General features: G+C 37.2%; 1 protein-coding gene across 1 annotated transcript in view; it reads left to right on the top strand.

Annotated features, from left to right (window-relative positions):
• TBCK (TBC1 domain containing kinase) overlaps positions 1 to 22,169 on the top strand; it is a 267,622-nt gene that overhangs the window by 742 nt on the left and 244,711 nt on the right. The window contains exon 2 of the mRNA XM_036764745.1: positions 5,077 to 5,319. Coding sequence (XP_036620640.1) covers positions 5,127 to 5,319 — 193 coding nt within the window. The 5' untranslated portion in view covers positions 5,077 to 5,126. The remainder of the gene's footprint in view (positions 1 to 5,076; positions 5,320 to 22,169) is intronic.

Below are 22,169 nucleotides of genomic sequence, written 5' to 3' on the forward strand. Positions count from 1 at the left end.
CTTATTTGTGCAGAAAGTCGGCGGATGCTGCTGTAAGTGAGCTCTGCCAAGGGGTAATGGTGTTGTTTAGGGGAGTATGGTGTCCAGACAGATTTTGGAGAAAGGCCCGGTAAAACTAATGAAATGCAAGTTTCAAGACTTATTTTAATTGGAGAAAGCTCAATCAACAAGCATTTTTAAGGGTCCACTATGTGTCAGGTCCTATGCCCTCAAGGAGCTTGCATTCTACTATGTTACAACTTGTTCACACGTAACAGTAAATACTGGATGCATAGGAAGGCAGCCCACCTTAATGGGGAAAGGAGAGAGACAGAAGAAGGGAAGAAGAGACAGAAATGGATAGAGGGAAGGAGGGGAAGAGAGAAAGGGAAGGGAGAAAGAGAGAGAGAGAGAGAAACATTCCAGACACGGAGGATGCAAAGGCAGGAGACAGGTTATCTTCCAAGAGGAGCAATCTTCTAAGAAGAACAGTAAACAAGCCAATTTGACTGGATTGTATGGTGTGTAAGGAGAGTAGTGTGTAATCAGCCTGAGAAGGTACACTAGAGCCAGACTGTGAAGCCCAGCCTAGCAGTTTGCATTTTATCCTGGAGAAAATGGGGAGCCATGGAAGTTTCTTGAGCAAGGTGGAGTGACATGGTTTTTTGATCTGAGCTTTTAGAATAACAATTTGGCAGCTGTGTGGAGGATGCTTTGGAGGGGGATAAATTTGGAGTCAGGGAGCCAGCTAGAAAGCTATTACAATATTCTAGGTGAGAATTGATTTGGGCCTGATGGAGGACCAGTGTGATATGTGAGTAGAGAGAAGGCACTAGATGTCAGGGATATTGATGAGGTGAAATCAATACCACCTGATTTGTTTCCTTTATTAAAGTAAAATAGCACATCTCCATGGTCACCTCTCAGCTTAATGTTCTCTAATCTCATCTACCTATTTTTTTAACATCTTTCTTGCACTTGTGCTCCATTCTTGTTAGAATCCCCTGGATATTCTAACATCTTTATGCCTACATACTTACCTATATTTTTTTTGGAGATCTATACTATTCTTTTTGAAGGGGGGGAGGAATTAATATATAAGCATAATTATAGGCCTATGCAAAACTGTCAAGTAGTGAAAGTTTTTCTGCTTGGAAAATAATTTGACCACTGGACCTGTTTAACCTTAAAGTTTTGGCTTCAGCGTAGAATATTTTGTTTTTAAAAGAGGACTTTAGCATTCTCAGACTCATCAAACTCTGAAATAAGAAATATCACAAACTTTCTTTGGAAAGATTTGGAGGTACTCTCTTGATTCTTCAATGGCAATATACAACAGCACCCCTTATTTCTTTTATTTAAAAAATATAAAGTCCTATTTAAATTTATCCTGGTAAAAATAGTATCTCATGAGTATTTCACTAAATAATTTGAGGTAACCTAAAAGCATGAATTTCTGCCTGATGAATTTCAGGCTCTGAAACACCTAGATGGGAGAGTGATATTTAGGGACAGATACCTGTCACCATCATTTTTTAAGTCAGATCACATAGAGGGCCCTGTTCTTCATTTTCATGAAAGGCTTTTTTTCTTGGCTAGACTCATTCATGGTTTCATAGATTTGTGGTTGAGGCAAGAGATTTAAGCATTTTAATGGCAGTGGGGTTTAGTGGTTAGAATGCTGGAGTTGAGAAGATCTGGATTCCTTTCCCACCTTAGGTATTTATTAGCTATGTGACACCCTGGGCAAGTCATTTAACTTTTGTGCCTCCGTTTCCTTATCTGTAAAATAAAGGGGCTGCACTCAATGGTCCTTCCAGCTCTGAATTTTATGACCAAATCATTCATTTTACAGATGGGGAAACTGAATTTGGTTCAGTTATTTTCCCAAAGTCACATAGCTAGACAAATAGTAGCATAGACAGGCTTTGAACCAAGATAACTGACTCAAAACCCAGCACTTCTTCCATTATACCAAGTGATCTCACACAGCTGATTTAGAACCATTTCCTCACAAATTTTGCACCAAATGGCACCATTCTCTGCTTCTAGTGGCCCATCTTTACTTTTCAACTCATTTTCTCACATACTTTGACCAGCTGAGAGAGAGAGACAGTCTCTAAAGCCACAATTGAGTCACTTTTGGGAAAGTAAACTGATCTGGGATATTTCATGAAGTAGGATGTAATATGCTTTGACAGCTGGTTGGATATGACTAAGGTGGCAAAAAGAGGAACTCAGAGATGCCCCTAAAAGAACAATACCTAGGGAAATTAATTGGTGTTAGCAGAGGGTAACATTTAGACATAATGAGTAAGTTCTTTAAATGTGATACTGAGAGAGAAACTCTTACATTTTGAATTCATTTAATTGTTCATCATTGTAATCTTCATGTTTCCTTTCCCCAGTTAGGCCAATTAAATTCTGCCTTAATACAGTTCAAATATTTCAGAAAATTGGGGAGAACTTCACTTTTTTCAAACTCTTTTATGGTCACTTTCTCTTGATTTTGTCAGAGGACCTAAAGATGAAATTGTTAGAAGATCAATTAGTGTCTGTTTGATTAACATTGCTTTCTTCATTCAATAAGAGAAGGCTGGAGAATAAATCTGGATCACTAAAGTTAGGTACCTCTTGTTTCTCCCATCAGGATATAGACTTTTGGGGATTAGGAATTGCTTCAGTCTTTGCACTTGTCACCCCCCCTTAGCACAATGTAATCCCACTGTAACCACTATGCCTGACACATAGTATCTATATTAATAAATATTGATTGATTGGTTGGTTTTTCCTAATGAGTTTATGTTTGAATCAAATAAAGCCATTATTAGGAACTCCTCAAGCCAAAAGATAAAGTCCAGAGTTCCTCCCTGACCTGACACTTGGCAGTTGCTAAAGCTAATTTGGGAGATTGTTATGCACTTACTAAGCAGCTCAAGATGCAGCAGTCTAGTCTTAGCATCATCATCTCAGAGACCGAAGAGATCCTCGTATTGAAATGAACGTGGGAAGGGATGTGAGGACCTCATTGCGGGAAAAGAATTGTGGGAAAAAGTTAACCTGTAAATCACCAGGCAGGAATCTGTAACTGTCTAAATTCACTTCAGTTCAGCCTGTATTCATTAAGCATCTACTGTGTGCATACATTTCCTGGGCACTGCCCCTCCCCCCCCCCCCAGCTTGCATTCACATTCACATCCACATTTTAGATGCCAAGCAGAAAGCTTCCACCTAAGGACCAGAACCTCTTTCTGACTATTGAGGTGGAAAAAAAGCAAGCAGCTAGGTATATGTAGAAAATATCACTTCTATTTTTATTATAATTATTTGTCTCTGTGTGTATACGTATATATATAGGTCTTCTTTCAGGTACCACCTGCTTTGTGAAACCTCCTGATTCCCTCACCCCCATTGTTAGTGTCCTCTCCTCCTCAAATCATTTTATATTTACTTATCTTTCAGGGCAGGGACTGTTTTCTTTTTTGTCTTTTGAAGTCCTAACTTTGTTGAGTTGAAATAAATATTGAAGGACTGAAATTTTTCTATCAATCATGAAGCAGCTGCCTTCAGAGTAGTTTAAGTCAAGTCTTGGAAACATACTGACCATATCATTGGGCACGTCAACTTCTCAATTCTCTTAAGCAGTTTTCTAAGTTGCGCAGAGGGTGCTCACTTATGTTGGTATAGGGATTTGTTCTGTGAAGTTTGGATTCAGTCAAAGGGCCACATTTGAAGACCTAGAGGGCCACATGTGGCCTTGAGGCCAAAAGTTCCTCACCCATTCATAGGGTAATTCTTATTTCTGGAGTTCCCTGTACCCTTAGAGTTCTTGAAACTATGGCTTGAGGACCAAATTTGGCCCTGCTGACTGCCCTCTACCAATGAAAGCACAATTCTCTGTCTTTGTATTCCAGGTGCCAGAGACTATTCTAGGCTCTGAGTGTACAAAGACAAAATGAAACAGTTCCTTCTCTAAGGATCTGACGTTCTTCTAGGGGGATACAACACTTATGCAAGTAAATATGCACAAGTATATTCAAAGAAACACAAAATGGTTTCAAGCATGAGGGTAAAAATTGCTTGGGGATAGGGAAGGGTTGGGAAGGGTATGGCACCAGGGTTGAACTTTGAAAAGATTCTGCTGTGATGGAGATTTGGAAAAAGTACCTTCCAAAAATTCATTTATGCAGAGACATGGATGGAGGAGATAAAATATTGTATATGGGGAATAGTGATAAATACTGTCCATGGGGTTTTCTTGGCAAAGATACTGGAGTGGTTTACTATTTCTCATCTACCTATTTTTTTTAACATCCTTCTTGCACTTGCGCTCCATTCTTGTTAGAATCCCCTGGCTATTCTAACATCTTTATGCCTACATACTTACCTATTTTTTTTTGGAGATCTATACTATTCTTTTTGAAGGGGGGGGGAGAAATTAATATATAAGCATAATTATAGTCCTATGCAAAACTGTCAAGTAGTGAAAGTTTTTCTGCTTGGAAAATAATTTGACCACTCTAGCGGATTAAGGCAAACAGAAGTTAAGTGACTTGTCCAGGGTTATGCAGTTAGTAAGTGCATGAGGACAAATTTGAACTCCTAACGCAAGCCTGGTGCTGTATCCATTGAGCCATCTACCTGCTTCCTTTTGGATAAAGAGAAGATCTTTGATGATTCAAGAACTCTGAATTACTCTATCACTATTCAAAACTCAGCCTACATGAAGACTGGATGTTGAAGACACAGTACCTTAGGACACATAATAAAGGCTTATTAATCGGTGTTTGTTGGATTGAATTGAATGTCATCTTTTATTATCTTTATGTTGCTTGAATATCTTAGGCAAGCCTTAGTTCCAAGATTGTTTTGTTTGAGTATTGTTTTCAGTCTTCAAAATTCTTTTGGAAGTTTAACATTTATATTTTATCTACAAAGTGTATAGTTTTGACATTTGTCTGTAAAAGTTGTATATAAATTAGCAGTAAATCAGCTAGCATTTATTAAGTACCTTTTATTTGTTAGGCATTGTGCTGGGCACATTTAAAAACAGCATCATACATGTTTTTGAGATTTCAAATTTCTTTTATTTTATAGTACTGTCCAACATTTTTACTGAACGGGAGAAATCGAAAGAAAGAGAAAAAATGTTTCCTTTGAAGGATGCAGAAATAGGTGCCTTTACCTTCTTTGCGTCTGCTCTGCCACATGATGTTTGTGGAAGCAATGGCCTGCCTCTGACCCCTAACTCCATCAAAATCTTGGGACGCTTTCAAATCCTCAAGACCATTACCCATCCTAGGCTTTGCCAATATGTGGACATTTCAAGAGGAAAACATGGTAAGTGCACATCTTCTGTCTCTCCATTTTCATGAAGATTGACTTTGCATTTGGGAATATTTCTTACAAACTCATGGAAAGAGATAGGCACTGGACCTGTGATTTCATTGTTATAGAGAACTCCCAGAAGAGGAAAAATCTCTCTTCTAATGGAAGTTAACTCCTGCAACTTTTGGTCTTCAGGAGATCATGACTTGCCCAGGATAACAGCCAGTATATTTGAGAGGTAGGACTTGAACTCAGGTCTTTCTGGCTTTGAGGTCTGCTCTCTATCCACTTGAACACTGTGTCTCTGTACAAGTAACTCTTCATAGAATGACAATACTATTACCTTACATATCTCTTTTTCTTTTTATGCTTCTTTTAAAGGTGTTTTTATTTCTGTTTATTTAATTTGATTCTTAGGTATCCTTGTAACATAGGATAAAGATAGTAGCTATCTTTGTAGGCTCTAAAGTACTTTAATTTCATTATCTCATTTGATCTCCCAAAGTATCCTATAACATAGGTAGGTAGGTAGTACAGGTATTATTATGCTCATTTTTTCAAATTAAAAAAAAAATGAGTTTAATAGGAAACTTTCCCCATGTCATTTAGCTTGTGTTAGAAGTGGGATTTGAACTCAGATCTCTTCCAGTTCCAAACCAAAGTCTTTTTCTACCATGCTAAACAGATTGAGACCCATCAATGAAGTGATACATCCAAGGTCACCTTGCTAGTTACTAGCATCCAGGACTAGAACTTGGACTCCTAGGTTTTACTGCACATGTATGTATTTATAGATAGAAGGGTGGAGGGAAGGCTACTAGCTCTTACTATCTTTTAGTAGGAAAAAAAAAAGATCAAACAGTTGTCCTTCTCTTTCTTTATGTCTACCTCCCTTCCTTCCTCCCTTTTCTTTCTTTCTCTTCTTCTCCCTCTGATATCAGGGATTTGCACTTGTTTAGTCTTCCCCTCTCCACTTGGAAAGCCTCTAATCTTTCCTCCAGTTAGAAATCAGATTACCTAATTTTGTATCCTCATTGCTACCCTGCTAATTGTTTTCTTTTGATTAAGTGGTCTTATCTAATTGTTTTTAATACATAAAAATATGTCCTCCCCCTGTATTTGGTGTCCATTGCCGAAGCTGAGGAGGCCTTTGGTCCCATTTGTATGCAGTTGGCATGCATTATTTAATAAATTCATATGTTCAGAAACTCAAACCTATGTTTCCTCAGTCATTTCATCTGTCACCCACCACACCATGTCAGTCCTCTAGCTAAAAAAAAACCAACAACTCCAGGGGCTCCCTATTGCCTCTAGGAAAACAAATATAGTCTCCTCTGTTTAGCATTTAAAGTCAAATGTAATTTGGCTCCAATCTACTCTTCCAGGTTTATTTCCCATTCTTCCTCTTCATGCATTCTATCCCCCAGCCAAATTAGCCTCCTGGCTTTTGCTCACAAATCCTGTTTCCTCAATCTTGCACAGGAGTGTGATTCCATCCTAGAATTCACTTCCCCATCACCTCTGCCTCTTAGAAACCTGAATTCCTTTCAAAGCTCAGATGAAGTATTACCTTCTACATGAATGAAGCTTATCCTGATCCCTAAAGCTGCTAGTGTTTCTCCTCTAAAAGAAAAAAAAAATTACCCACTATTTTACTCTCTATGTTTGTGTTCATGTATGCCTCTTCTCCATTAGATGCAAGGTTCTTGAAGGAAGCAATAGTTTTATTGTTGTCTTTGTATCACCAGAGTCTAAAACAGTAGCTGGTATGAAGTATGAGCTTATTGATTAATTAATTGATTGACTGAACAGTGACTAACATGGAACTGAAATAACCAGGAGTAATTAGCCCTTTATGCTTCTATTCCAGTTTATAAACTTGAATGCATTAAATTGCCAAGATAATTTAACTAACATCTTGATGATGATTTAATTTTAAATAGTTATAAAATTATTTTGACTCATCAATATGTACAAGTAATTGTATATTCATAAATGTAAAACTTATGCATGATGATTGTGGTTGCCTGAAGTCTATAGATCATTGGTGTTAAACTTAACTAGAAAAGGGGGCCACTAATCCATACATAAGGCTCCCTGTGGGCTACATGTTGACTTAGTTTTAAATGTTATCTCATCTATGTTTTATTGTATTTTTATTTGTTTTGCTAAATATTTTTCACCTGCATTTTAATCTGGATCAGGCCACACTAAAAAATGTTGTGGGCTGCATGTGGCCCACAGGCAACTTATTTTATACTGGAAATAGTCCTCTAAAAATATGTAGACATGTTTAGTAAGTAACTGTGGATAAAGTTTTAGGACTTAGTGTATCTTCTTATGTTACACCTATTTCAGCAATATCTAGTTGGGAAAAATTGGATTTTGACTTCGTTTTCTTCATAGTGAACATTAAATATTTTTCAGTATTGTAGCATGTTATGATTCTGCTTTGGGTTCCACTTTATATCTGGTCTATACTTGTGATTTAATTGATATGGGGAATTCTTAATGAGGAAACTCCCTCTGCTAATCCAGATCGGCAATTTATAGCCTGAAACTTGTGGCCTTAAGAGAATTTCTGACTCGTAGTAAATACTTTGGATGTGAAATCTGTTCGGGTCACTTCTGGGGCAGAGCCAAGATGGTTGAGTAGAGGAAGCACTTATCTGAGCTCTCCCCATATTCCCCTCTAAACTTTCAAATAATGACTCAAATTGAATTCAGGAGTGGCAGAGCCAACAAAAGGTCAGGGTGAGACATTCTTCCAGGTAAAACCAACTTAGGAGGTCTGAAGGAATGATCTGTGACATTGGGATAGAAGCTGACCCAGAGCCCATGTGGCTGGAACACCAGTGGTAGGACTAGGTAGTGACAACAGAAGCAGTAGCAGCTTCAGGAGGTCTCAAGCCAGTGATGGTAAAGGGACCTGGCATCTGTTCAGAAAGAGATTACAGGGGACCCCTGTGCTAGCAATGGATGTAGGACTGAGTGCTGTTTAGCACCTCTGCCTAAACCCACTTCTGGGTCATAATGGTTCAAGGGTGGAGTGGAGCACTTTTGGTCAAAAGACAGCAGAGGTCTTGAGGAACACAAGCACTTCTGCTTCCAAGGGAGAAGGGACTCTAAGGAGCAGTAATGATTGCAGTCTCAAAGGATCAAGGGCCCTTCCTGGGTAAGGGCCAGAGCATAGACTAATAGGGCTATGACTACATCTTTACCCCTATCATACCACATGGGAAGCACTGAAAACTTCCAAAACCCCAGAACTAGCTCTGAAAACAAAAGCCTGAAGCTTGGGATAGTGTCTCTCTTTCCCAGACACCAAGAACAGAGCCCAACTTTAACAAAAAGTGCGAAATCAAGAAATACGGTGAGGAAATGATTAAACAACAAAAAAATTACCTGACCATAAAAAAAAAAATGATGATAGAGAAGATCAAGACACAAACTCAGAAGAAGACAATAAAGTCAAAACACATTATAAGCAAAGCGTCAAAGAAAAATGTGAATTGGAGACAAGCCCAGTAAGAATTTTAGAACTCTAATAAGAGTGGTGGAGGAAAAAATTAGGTAAAGAAATGATAATGATAGAAAAAAAATTATGCAAAGACAATTAATAGCTTGGTAAAATAGTCACAAAAAATACTAAAGAAAAGAACACTTTAAAAAGCAGAATTGACCAAAAAAAAGATACAAAAGCTCACTGAAGAAAAAGATTTCTCTGAAGTTCCAGGCCCACAGATGGTGGGGGGAATCAAGTGGCTGATCAGAGCAGGAGTGCAAGGATCTCTTTGCTGGCATTGAAGCAGGATTCTCTTGCTTTGCCCTGCTTGGATCTGGGTTGCATTCCTGGTTGGAGGTCCTGGGGTGAGGAGGAGCACTGGTGTGGAAGAGCTTCTGGGGGGTGGGGGAGCTGTGGAGAGGGGAGTCCTCCTGGTAGTTACATGGCAGAAAAGAGTGCCCGAGATCACTCAGACCAGAACACAAGCCAGGATAGGAGTAAACACCTCTCATTGGATCATACCACCTCGGAAGAACTGAAGATTTACAGTGTCTATAAGTAGCTCTGAAAACAACAGCCAAAATCCCTGAAGCTTGGGACAGAGCACTCTCTACTCTTCACTTCACCACACTCCACAAGAAGCAGTCATACCTTGACAAAGAGCTCAAAAGTCAAGTAATGGGCTGGGAAAACAAACAGACAGTGTAAAAAATTCAGACCATAGAATCTTAATTTGGTGACAAAGAAGATCAAAACATGCAGCCAAAAGAAGACAACAAAGTCAAAGATCCTACATCAAAGGCCTCCAAGAAAATATGAATTGGTCTCAGGCCATGGAAGAGCTCAAAAAGGATTTGGAAAATCCAGTAAGAGAAGTAGAGGAAAAATTGGGAAAAGAAATGAGAGTGATGCAAGAAAATCATGAAAAAAGAGTCAACAGCTTGCTAAAGGAGACCCAAAAAATATTGAAGAAAATAACACCTTTAAAAATAGGGTAACCCAAATGGCAAAAGAGCTCCAAAAAGCCAATGAGGAGAAGAATGTTTTAAAAAGCAGAATTAGCCAAATGGAAAAGGTGGTCCAAAAGCTCACTGAAGAAAATAATTCCTTAAAAATTGTAATATAGAAGATGGCGGGTGGAAAGCAGGGGCCAGCATGAGCTCCCTGCCGAGTCCCTCCAAAAGCCTATAAAAAATGGCTCTGAACCAATTCTAGAATGACAGAACCCACAAAAAAGCAGAGGGAAGCAGGGCTCCAGCCCAGGACAGCCTGGATGGTCTCTGGGTGAGGTCTATCCCACACGGAGCTGGGAGCTAGGAGCTGGGAGCAGAGCAGAGCCCAGCGTGAGGAGCGCAGACCAGGAGCTGGGTGGAATGTGCCCTTCCACCCTGAATCAGTGAGCTGTGGCAGTTACCAGACTTCTCAACCCACAAACACCAAAGACAGCAGAGAAGGTAAGTGGGAAAAGCTGCGAGAGTGGAAGGAGTTCACGGTTCGGCTTCCAGCCCCGGGGGCAGCAGAGGTGGGGCAGCTACAGCTGCTGTTGCTTCTGGCCCCAGGTCCACCTGGTGGGAGGAATTAAGTGGCGGATCAGAGCAGGGGTGCACAGCCTGCTGAAGGTCTAAGCCCAGTCTGGGTTGGGGGTTCTTGGGGAAGGAGTAGTGCTTGTGTGACAGAGCTGGCACCTCCCCCCCAAACGTGGAACATAGAACTCTTTAGTCTACAAGCAGTCATAGCCCACTGAAAAACTCAAGGGTCAAGTTAGTTGGGTGGGAATATGGCCAGGCAGCGAAAACGCACCCAGATTCAGTCTCAAACTTTGGATTCTTTCTTTGGTGGCAAAGAAGACCAAAACATACAGACAGAAGAAGTTAACAAAATCAAAGAGCCTACAACAGAAACCTCCAAGAAAAACATGAACTGGTCCCAGGCCATGGAAGAGCTCAAAAAGGATTTGGAAAAGCAAGTTAGAGAAGTAGAGGAAAAACTGGGAAGAGAAATGAGAAGGATGCGAGAAAACCATGAAAAACAAGTCAATGACTTGCTAAAGGAGACCTAAAAAAATACTGAAAAATACACTGAAGAAAACAACACCTTCAAAAATAGACTAACTCAAATGGCAAAAGAGCTCCAAAAAGCCAATGAAGAGAAGAATGCCTTGAAAGGCAGAATTAGCCAAATGGAAAAGGAGGTCCAAAAGATCACTGAAGAAAATACTACTTTAAAAATTAGATTGGAGCAAGTGGAAGCTAGTGACTTTATGAGAAATCAAGATATTATAAAACAGAACCAAAGGAATGAAAAAATGGAAGACAATGTGAAATATCTCATTGGAAAAACCACTGACCTGGAAAATAGATCCAGGAGAGATAATTTAAAAATTATTGGACTACCTGAAAGCCATGATCAGAAAAGAGCCTATATCTCATCCTCCAAGGAATTATGAAGGAAAACTTCCCTGATATTCTAGAATCAGAGAGTAAAATAAAAATGGAAAGAATCTACCAATCACATCTTTAAAAATATCTCAAAAGGAAAAGTCCCAGGAATATTGTAGCCAAATTCTAGAGTTCCCAGGTCAAGGAGAAAATATTGCAAGCAGCCAGAAGGAAACAATTTGAGTATTATGGAAACACAATCAGGATAACACAAGATCTAGCAGCTTCTACACTAAGGGATGGAAGGGCTTGGAATATGATATTCCAGAGGTCAAAGGAGCTAGGATTAAAACCAAGAATCACGTATCCAGCAAAACTGATATAATACTTCAGGGCAAAAAAATGGATTTCCAATAAAATAGAAAACTTTCAAGCATTCTTGATGAAAACACCAGAGTTGAATAGAAAACTTGACTTTCAAATACAAGAATCAAGAGAAGCATGAAAAGGTAAACAGGAAAGAGAAATCATAAGGGACTTTTTAAATTGAACTGTTTACATTCCTACATGGAAAGATGATATTTGTAACTCATGAGACCTTTCTCAGTATTAGGGTAGGTGAAGGGAATACACACACACACACACACACACACACACGTATGTATATGTGTGTATATACATATACACACACACACAGATATACATACATATAGACAGAGGGCACAGGGTGAGTTGAATATGAAGGGATGATATCTAAAAAAATAAAATTAAGGGGTGAGAGAGGAATATATTAGGAGAAGGAGAAAGGGAAAGATAGAATGGGGTAAATTATCTCACATAAAAGAAGCAAGAAAAAGCTTTTATAATGGAAGGGAAGAGGAGGTAGGTGAAAGAGAATCAGTAAATCTTACTCTCATCGAATTTGGTATAAGTAGGGAATAACAGACTCAATTGGGTATCTTAACCTACAGGAGAGTAGGGGGGAAGTGGATAAGAGGGAGGGGAAATAGAAGGGATGGCAGATTGGGGGAGGGGGTAGTCAAAAACAGACATGTTTGAAAATAGACAGGGTCAAAGGAGAAAATTGAATAAATGGGGGACAGGGAAAAAAAATTCCTTAAAAATTAGAGTTGGGCAAGTGGATAAGCTGATGATTCCATGAGATATCAAGAAACAATAAAACAAAAGTCAAAAGTATGAAAAAATAGAAGAAAATATGACCTCATTGGAATAACAAATGACCTAGAAAATAGATCAAGGAGAAATAATTTAAGGATTATTGGACTGCCTGAAAACCATGATCAAAGAAAGATCCTAGACATCATATTTCAAGAAATTATCAAGGAAAACTGTCCTGATTTCCTAGAACCAGAGGGTAAAATAGAAATTGAGTCTGCCAGTCACCTCCTAAAAGAGATCCCAAAATGAAAACTGCCAGGAATATTATAGCTAAATTCCAGAGCTCCCAGGTCAAGGAAAAAATACTTCAAGAAGCCAGAAAGAAACTTTCAAATATTGTTAAGTCACAATCAGGATGACACAAGATTTAGCATTAAAGGGGCAGAGGGCTTCTAGTTTAATATTCTGGAAGACAAAAGAACTAAAATTACAATGAATAATAGCCTACCTAACAAAATGGAGCATAATCCATCAAGGGAAAAAGTAGATATTTAGTGAAAAGGAAGACTTGCAAACATTGTTGATGAAAAGACCAGAACTCCTGATGAAAAACCATGGCTGAATAGAAAATTTGACTTTCAAATACAAAACTCAAAAGAAGCATAAAAAGATAGTAATGAAAGAAAAATCAAAAGAGACTCAATAAGATTATTTATATTTCTGTATGGGAGATGATATATGTAACTTTTAAGAACTTTCTCATCATTAGGGCAGTTAGAAGGCATCTATATAGATGGGGGTGCAGGAATCAGTTCATTATGATGTTGGGATGTTGAAAAAATAGTTGTGTGAGAAAAGGGAGGCCCTGAGAGAGGGGGGAAGAGAGAGGAAAAATGGGGAAAATTAGCTCATGCAAAAGAGGCACGAAAGGAAGACCTTTTACAATGGGGGGTAGGTGAGAGGGTGGGAATGGTGGGAGAGGGGGTGGCAGGAAATAATTGGACCTCACTCTCATTTAAATTGGTTCAAAGAGAAGAAACACACATACACATATATACACACGCACACAAGAGAGGGCAGATAAAGGAAGGCAGTGGTCAGAAGCAAAATAAACTTTAGAGAGGGCAACAGGATAAAAACAGAGAAGGATAAACAGAAGGAAATAGGATGGAGGGAAATGTAGAGTTAACAATCATAACTGTGAATGCAAATGGGATGAACTCACACATAAAATGGAAACATAGCAGAATGGATTAGAAACCAGAATTCAGCAATATGTTGTTTACAAGAAACACACTTGAAACTGAAAGACATACACAGAGTTAAAATAAGGAGCTAGAGCAGAATCTATTATACTTCAGCTGTTGTTAAAAAAAAAAAAAAGCAGAAGTAGCAGTAATGATCTTAGGCAAAGCAAAAGCCAAAATGTACCTAATTAAAAGAGATAAGCAGGAAAATGACCTCTTGCTAAAAGGCACCATAGACAATAAAGTATTATCAATACTAAATATGTACGCACCAAATGGCATAGAATCCAAATTCTTAAAGGAAAAATTAAATGAATCACAGGAAGAAATAGTAAAACTATAATAGTGGGGGTCCTCAGCTTTTCCTCCTCAGAGCTAGATAAATTCAGCCATAAAATAAACAAGAAAGAAATTAAGGAAACAAATAGAATGCTAGAAAAGTTAGATATGATAGACCTCTGGAGAAAATTAAATGAGAATAGAAAGGAATATACCGTTTTCTCAACTGTACATGGTATCTTTACACAAAAATGACATATGTATTAGGGCATAAATACCTCACAACCAAATGCAGAAAAGCATAAATATTAAATGCATCCTTTTTAGAATATAGTACAGTAAGAATGACATTCAGTAAAGGGCTGTGGAAGCATAAAATAAAAACTAGTTGAAAACTAAATAATCTAGTCCTAAAGAATTATCGAGTCAAAAAATGAATCATAGAAACAATAAATAATTTCATTAAAGAGAATGACAAAATAAGATAGTATACTAAAATTTATGAGATGCAGCCAAAGCAATACTGAGGGGGAAATTTATGTCTTTAAATGCTTACATCAGTAAAATAGAGGAAGAACAGATCAATGAATCAGATATGCAATTTAAAAAAAAAACCTATAAAAAGAACGAATGAAAACTCCTCAATTAAACACCAAATTGTAAATCCTGAAAATCGAAAGGAGATTAATAAATTTGGAAGTCAGAAAATCATTGAACCAAAAAATAAAACACAGGTTTTATGAAAAAAAAATAGATAAACCATTGGTTAATTTGACTAAAAAAAACATTACCAGTATCAAAAATGAAAAGCATGAATTCACTGCCAATAAGGATGAAATTAAAGCAATTATTAGGAGTTATTCTGCAGCCAAAATTAGAAGTGAAATGGGAAACTGGGGGAAGGGGAGGGAAATATTACAGCAGCTTTTTCTGATAAAGACTTGATTTCTCAAATATGTAGAGAACTGACCCAAATTTATAAAAATATGAGCCATTCTTCAATGCTATAGATTATATACCAGTAAAACTTGCAATCTAAGTAAAATGGATGCATACAAAATGAATATACAAAAATATAAGTTGCCCAGATGAACAGGGAAAGGAAATAGAATACTTAAATAATCCTGTCTTAGAAAAAGAAATTGAATGAGCTATCAGTGAACTTCCTCAGAACCCCGCCCCCCCATGACCAGATGGATTTGCAAGGAGATTCTCCTAAACTTTGAAGGAAGACTTAATCCCAATACTACATAAACTATTCGAAAGGCAAAGAGTCCTACTAAATTCCTTTTATGATACAAATATGATTTTGATACCTAAACCAGGGAGAGCAAAACAGAGAAAGAAAATTGTAGATGAATTTCCTTAATGAATAGCGATACAAAAATCTTAAATACTAGCAAGGAAGTTACAGTAATATATCACAAAGGTCACATGGGATTTAGACCAGGAGTACATGACTAGTTCAATAATAGGAAAACTGTAAACACAGTGGACCATGTCAATAACAAAACAACAGAAATCATCTGGTTATATCAGATGCAGAAAAAGCTTTTGACAAAATTCAATACCTCCTACCTATTAAAAGCATTAGAAAGTATAGGAATAAGTAGAGCCTTTCTTAAAATGGTAAGTAGTATGTAATTAAAAGAAAGAGCAAGCAATATATATAACAGGAATAAAATTGAACTCTTCCTAGTAAGGTAGGGCGTGAAACAAGGACGTCCATTATCAGCACTATTAGGCAACATTGTAGCTATACAGTAAGACAAGAAAAAGAAATTGAAGGAATTGAAAAGGGCAGTGAGGAAACAAAACTATTCCTCTTTGCAAATGATATGATGGTGTACTTAGAGAACCCTAGAGAATCAACTAAAAATATTTGAAACAATTAACAACTTGTGAAAAGTTGCAGAATTTACAATAAACCTACATAAATCATCAAGATTTCTATATGCTACCAGCACAACCTAGAAGGAAGAGATAGAGAAATCCTTTTAAAATAACCGCAGACAGTATAAAATACTTAGAAGTTCACCTGCCAAGACAAACCCAGAGACTATATGAACACAATTATAAAACACTTTTTACACAAAGACAGATCTAAATAATTGGGGAAATAGTAATTGCTTATGGGAAGACTGAGCCAATATGATAAAAATGACAGTTTTAAGTTCATTGTTCATTGCCATACCAAACTACCAAAGATTTACTTTATAGAGATGGAAAAAAATAATAACAATTCATCTGGAGAAACAAAAGGTCAAGAATATCAAGAGAATCAATGAAAAAAAGGTGAAAAAAGGCAGCTTAGCAGTGTCAGATTTCAAACTATATTATAAAGTGATAATCATGAAAACAGTCTGGTACTGGCTAAGAAATAGAGTGGTAGATCAGTGGAATAGATTAGGTACACAGTAGGAAGTGACCATAGTAATTTAGTGTTTGATAAAGCCAAAGATCTAAGTTTTTGAGGTAAAAACTCACCATTTGACAACTGCTGGGAAACCAGTAAATCAATTTGGAAGAAACTAGGCATAGACCAACACTTCACACCATATACTAAGATGCTGTTAAAATGGATAAATGATTTACACATAAAGGGTGATCACATGTAAATTAGGGGAGCATGGAAAAATGTACCTTCCAGATCTGTGGATAAGGGAAGAGTTTATGACTGACAAGAGAAAGAGACAGTCACAAGAAGTAAAGTGAATAATTTTGACTACATGGAATAAAAAAAGGTTTTGCATGAACAAAACTAATGCATTCAAAATTAGAAGTAAAATGGGAAACTGGGGCGGGGGATCTTAAAGCAAGTTTTTCTGATTTAAACCTTATTTCTCAAATATATAAAGAACTGAGCTGAATTTGTAAAAATATGAATCATTCCTCAATTGCTAAATGGTCAAAGGGTATGAACAGACAGTTTTCAGAAGAAGTCGAAGCTATCAATTCTCACATTAAAAAAAATGCTCTAAGTGATTAGAGAAAAGCAAATCAAAACATCTCTGAGACACCACCCCACACCTATCAGATTGGTTAACATGACTGAAAAGAAAAAAGGACAAATGCTGGAAGCGATGCAGAAAAATTGGGACATGAACGCACTTTTAATGGAGTTAGGAACTGGTCCAGACATTTTGGAGAACAATTTGGAACTGCTTAAAAGACTATAAAACTGTGCTTACCCTTTCACCTAGCAATATCATTAATGGATCTATAACCCAAAGAGATCAAAGAAAAGGGAAAAGGACCTATTTATACAAAAAATATTTGCAGCAGCTCTTTTTGTGGTAGCAAAGAATTGGAAATTGAGGGGATGCCCATCAATTGGGGAATGGCCAAACAAATTGTGGTATATGATTGTGATGGAGTACTATTGTACTATAAGAAATGATGAACGGGATGGTTTCAGAAAAACCTGGAGAGACTCGTATGAACTGATACAAAATGAAATGAGAAGAACCAGGAGACCATTGTACATAGAAACAACCGTATTTTAAGGATGATCAACTGTGAAAGACTTAGCTACTCTGATCAAGACCAAGGGCTCATGATGAAAAATGCTATATAGCTTTAGAGACAGAACTGATGAACTCTAAGTGCAGTTGGAAGCATACTTTTTTTTTAATTTTATTTTTCTTGATTTTTTTTCAATGTGCGTTCTTTGGTAATGCGACTTATGTGGAAATATGTTTTGTATGACCCTCACACGTATAAATGATATCATATTGCTTGCCTTCTCAATGGGCATTATAGGAATAGTACATTGGGAGAAGACTTGGAAATTAGAGTTTCTGAAAATGAATATTAAAATTTTTTTTGTGTAATTGGGAAACATTCAAAATAAAAATATTTTTTTAAACTAAATGTGTTGGAAAATTCCTCTTATTTTGTTTCGTTCTTTAAGAATCTACTGCTATTCCTAAAGTTTCTATTTCTATGAGGGTACTACTGTCTTCCTGGTTATTCAGGTTCCATCATCTTGAAGTCATCTGGGACTCTGGGAGATTGAGTGACTTGCCATGATCATATGACCATTATATCAGAGGTAGGACTCATGGCTTTTTTCCTGTCTCAAAGGTTGTCTCTATTTCCACTGTTCTACAGTGTGTCTCATTTTTCATCATCACCTCAAATAATTCAGGCTGTGGCACTAAGTATTTCTTGGTTCTTTTTGTTTTTGCTCTATATATAGCTAACATCACTGTAGGATTTTTTTTTCCTCTCTCTTTCTTTCTTGGAATTAGGTGTCACATGTGGTCTGTTTTAGTAACATAGTGTTTTCACATGTGAAGTTAGCTCAGAAGTCAGACTTTAGCTGTTTTCTATCTGTCTTTCAGAAGTGATTCAAGATGATATTTCCTTGGAAGCCCACAAATTTAAAACACTCCATTCAAATAAAATGGCCACTTTTTTGTAGAATCAGTGAACCAAGAGGTGAGGAAATTTTTGTCATTAAAGGGGGAAAAAATGAAGCCGATAGGTTTTCAATTGAACAAGTTCTCTCTGGTTACATCTTGGGCTTCCAGTGGGCTTTGGAAACAGGTCAGAGATCATAAATAGTAACTCCATAGTCTTCAGTATGACAGCATACAGCCAGGAGACACTTAATAAACTATGTCCTTGATATTGACATAATATTTTGACTTTATTTCTTTTCCTCACAGTGTAGGAAAACATAAAACAGAGACACTCAATTCTTTATGTGAATTGACAAAAATGAAAATCCAGTTAAGATCAGAGAGTTGGAAGGGATCTGGTATGACCTTCATTCTACACTTCAGACAGATGTCTCCAATCGTCCCAGAAGGGCTCTTATTGGACTATTTCTATAGATCTCCAAGAAGGTTGATTTTATAAATAACCTTACTTGTAGCCTAAAGTTCTTCTCTGTGCTTAGCTGCTAAGGAGACATTCATTCTCTTATGAAAATTGGCCCATTGCCTGCCTCCTTAAGATAACTCTGCATTTACCTAAATGTTTGTTAAATTACTTTTGCCATATTTTGTTCTTCAATTCTAAAATGTCAACTCTTAAACCTTTACTCAGACAGCCATTACTTACACTTCTTACTTCTCTAAGTTGTGCTATCTTCAGCTTCTTGAAATCATCTTAAAATGTAGAACCCAGCGCTAGGTATGCTGTAGGGCCCCAGGTCTGGTTGTTAATGTTAAGCTCTTTCAAGTGTATCTCAATGTCATGTTAACTTCTGTAATAATCATGCTATGTTGTTTTGACGTAGTATGATTCCAAGATCTTTTTTTTTTCTTTTTTTTGGTAGTACTTGAAGATAGTAAATATATTTTAGCCATATGCTATTTTTTAAAAATGATAATAAAGAGAAGTAGTTTTCAAATAGCTGTTCAGAGTTTAAAAGGATTTCTTGAAAAAAGGGTTCATGTTGGAAATGTTGAATTGTTGCATACTTCATTACCTCTGGGACTCACCTTGTCACTGTGCCAAGGACTGCGGTTCTCTAACATTAAAAAAAAAAGCCATATAAAGGTCTCATGGACCTTGAAACTTTGGCAAACTCTTCTTTATAGTATTTTGAGAGGGATGGATGAAGAGGCCAAGTAAACTTTTTTATCTTGGGCCAGACAACTTTTAAACTTCCTCAAAGATTTAGAGGCTTACCTCTGTCAGAGTTTAAAATATAATGAATATGCCCCACCTTTCATAAATCCTAACTTATTTTTATTTATATTAAAAATGACTGCTCATACTAGTACCATTATCCTAAATGTACAGTGGAGGCTGTTTTGTGTGTTTGTGATGATGGACAAGGACTTAGTTACTATACTAGTATTGATCTGTTTTTTGCAGAATACATAGCAATTGATCAATAAACATTCAACATGCATTTATTGAGTGCCTACTGTATGCTACATGCTATCTTAGTAGTGCATCGACTTGACTCAGAGGATAAAATGCTGGGCTTGGAGTCAGGAAGATGAGTTCAAATCCAGCCTCAAACATTTACTAGCTGTGTGACCCTTGGCAAACCAATTAACCTCTGCCTTCCTCAGTTTCATTATCTGTAAAATTTGGATAATAATAGCACCTTCCTTCTAGGATTGCTATGAGGATCAAAAGAAAAAAAGAAATGTAAACACTTAGCTTAGTGCCTGACATACAGTAAGCATTATATAATTATGAGCTGTTATTGTTATTCCTATCATTTTTATTATCATTTTTCTTCTCCCAAGTTTGTTTTGAGGATCAAAAGAGATTGTCTTTGTAAAGTATTTAGCATAGTGCCAGGCATGCACAAAGACAAAAATGAAACTTTTTTTTTTATTTTGGTGGAGGAAAAAGATTGTATAATATATAATATGTATAATATATACAGATATATAACCACTGTTATGTATTTGTATATAAAAGAAACATAGGTTAGTTCTGAGGATAAGTCCCATGTGGAGATCAGGAAAGACCTTGTGTAGAAAGTGGCACATAAGAGTTAAATTAGGAGGAAGTTAGAGATTCTTAGATACTGAGGAGAGGAGGGATTCCCTTCTAGGTTGGGAGGCAGCCTGTACAAAGACAAAGAGATGTCTAATGGATGGAGTATCCTTTGTGATGAATTGCACAAAGGCTGGTTTGGCTGGGCTATAGTGTATCTTGAGGGGACTAACATGTAGAAAGATTGGTTTAATCTTGATTGTGAAGAGATTGGTGTCAAGCAGTTGAGTTTGTACTGTATCCTGGAGCTAACAGGGAGCTTCATGATCAGGGGAGTGACCTGAGCAGACCTGTGGTTTAGGAATGTTGATTTGTTAGCTTTGACAAATGTGGAGGGGAGGAAGGAGAAATTTGAGGCAAGGAAACCAATTAGGAGGCTATTGGAATAGTCGAGGCAGGGGGTAATAAAGGCCTAAACTAGTGGTTCTATCTATATATGACTAGTGTATTCAACTCTTTCTTCATCTTATGAATTGTGCAATGCCTTTTGTCAGAATGAGCTACACTGTGTCTGATTTCTGATGTTCGTCTTTTTTTATTTGTTTAGCATTTTATTTTTCCCTGATTATATGTAAAAACAATTTTTAATATTTTTTAAAATTTTGAGTTCAAAATTCTCTCCCTCCCCTCCCCCCTCATTGAGAAGGTAAGCAGTTTGCATAGGTTATACACACGTAGTCATGCAAAACATGTTTCATGTTAGTCATGTTATGAAAGAAAACATAGACCCTCACCCCTCCAAAAAAAAAACAACAGAAAAATAAAGAATTAAATAAAAGTAAAGAAAAATAAAAAAAGTTAAAAAAGTATGCTACGATCTACATTCAGACTCCATCAGTTCTGTCTCTGGACGTGGACGGCATTTTTCATCAAAAGTTCTTCAGAGTTCTCTTGGATCGTTGTATTGCTGAGAATAGCTAAGTTATTCACAGCCTACCATTGTACAATATTGACATTGCTGTGAAAAAGTGTTCTAGTTCTCATTTCACTTTGCATCAGTTTTTGTAAGTCTTTCCCGGTTTTTCTGAGTTCTTCATTTGTTGTAGCACAATAGTATTCTATCACAATCATGTACCACAATTTCTTCAGCCATTTCCCAGTTGATGGGCATCCCCTCAATTTCCAGTTCTTTGCCACTGGAAATGAATGGCTATAAATATTTTTGTATATTTAGGCTACTTTCCTTTTTGTTTTTTATCTCTTTGGTTTACAGACCCAGCATGGTTTTTATACCCCTTTACGCATAGTTCCATATTGCTCTACAAAATGGTTGAATCAGCTCACAACTCCACCAACTGTGCATTACTGTAACAACAATGTTGTTAGCAGCTGCTGTGGGGGCATAAGACCAACAATACCAGCACACAGGAGGGCTGCTAGCACAGGTTCTTTGATCTGTTTTTCTAAGGAAAGCAAGGGGTTAACAATCTCACTTTAATTAAACATACATATACCATTCCCTTAATTCAGGGGAAAAGCCAGCACCCTGAACTTCAGAGAGAATACAAACAGAAATTACAAGCATACGTTGTATAAACAGAGCAAATAAGCACAAATACATACAGTTACCACAGAGATGCACCAACATCTGGGTTTTCAAAGCCAGGGGGCTCCAGAGGTTACCCAGAGTCTCATCTGGTCAAATCACAGCACACTCTTTCAGTGAGTGAGAGCCCCAAAGTGCCAACCTCAGAGCTTATATACCCTGTTCAGGGTCAGAGGACATCACAACCATGCTTCAAAACCATGTGCCTCAAACCCATGTGACTTAAGCCTTCCCATAGCTTAAGCAGGTCAAAGACTCTTGATCAAATCAAAGACTTCTGATTCAAACAAAGGCAAGACTAGATCAAAAGCACTTGA

The sequence above is a fragment of the Trichosurus vulpecula genome, chromosome 6 (assembly GCF_011100635.1).
Source record: "Trichosurus vulpecula isolate mTriVul1 chromosome 6, mTriVul1.pri, whole genome shotgun sequence".
Lineage (NCBI taxonomy): Eukaryota > Metazoa > Chordata > Mammalia > Diprotodontia > Phalangeridae > Trichosurus > Trichosurus vulpecula.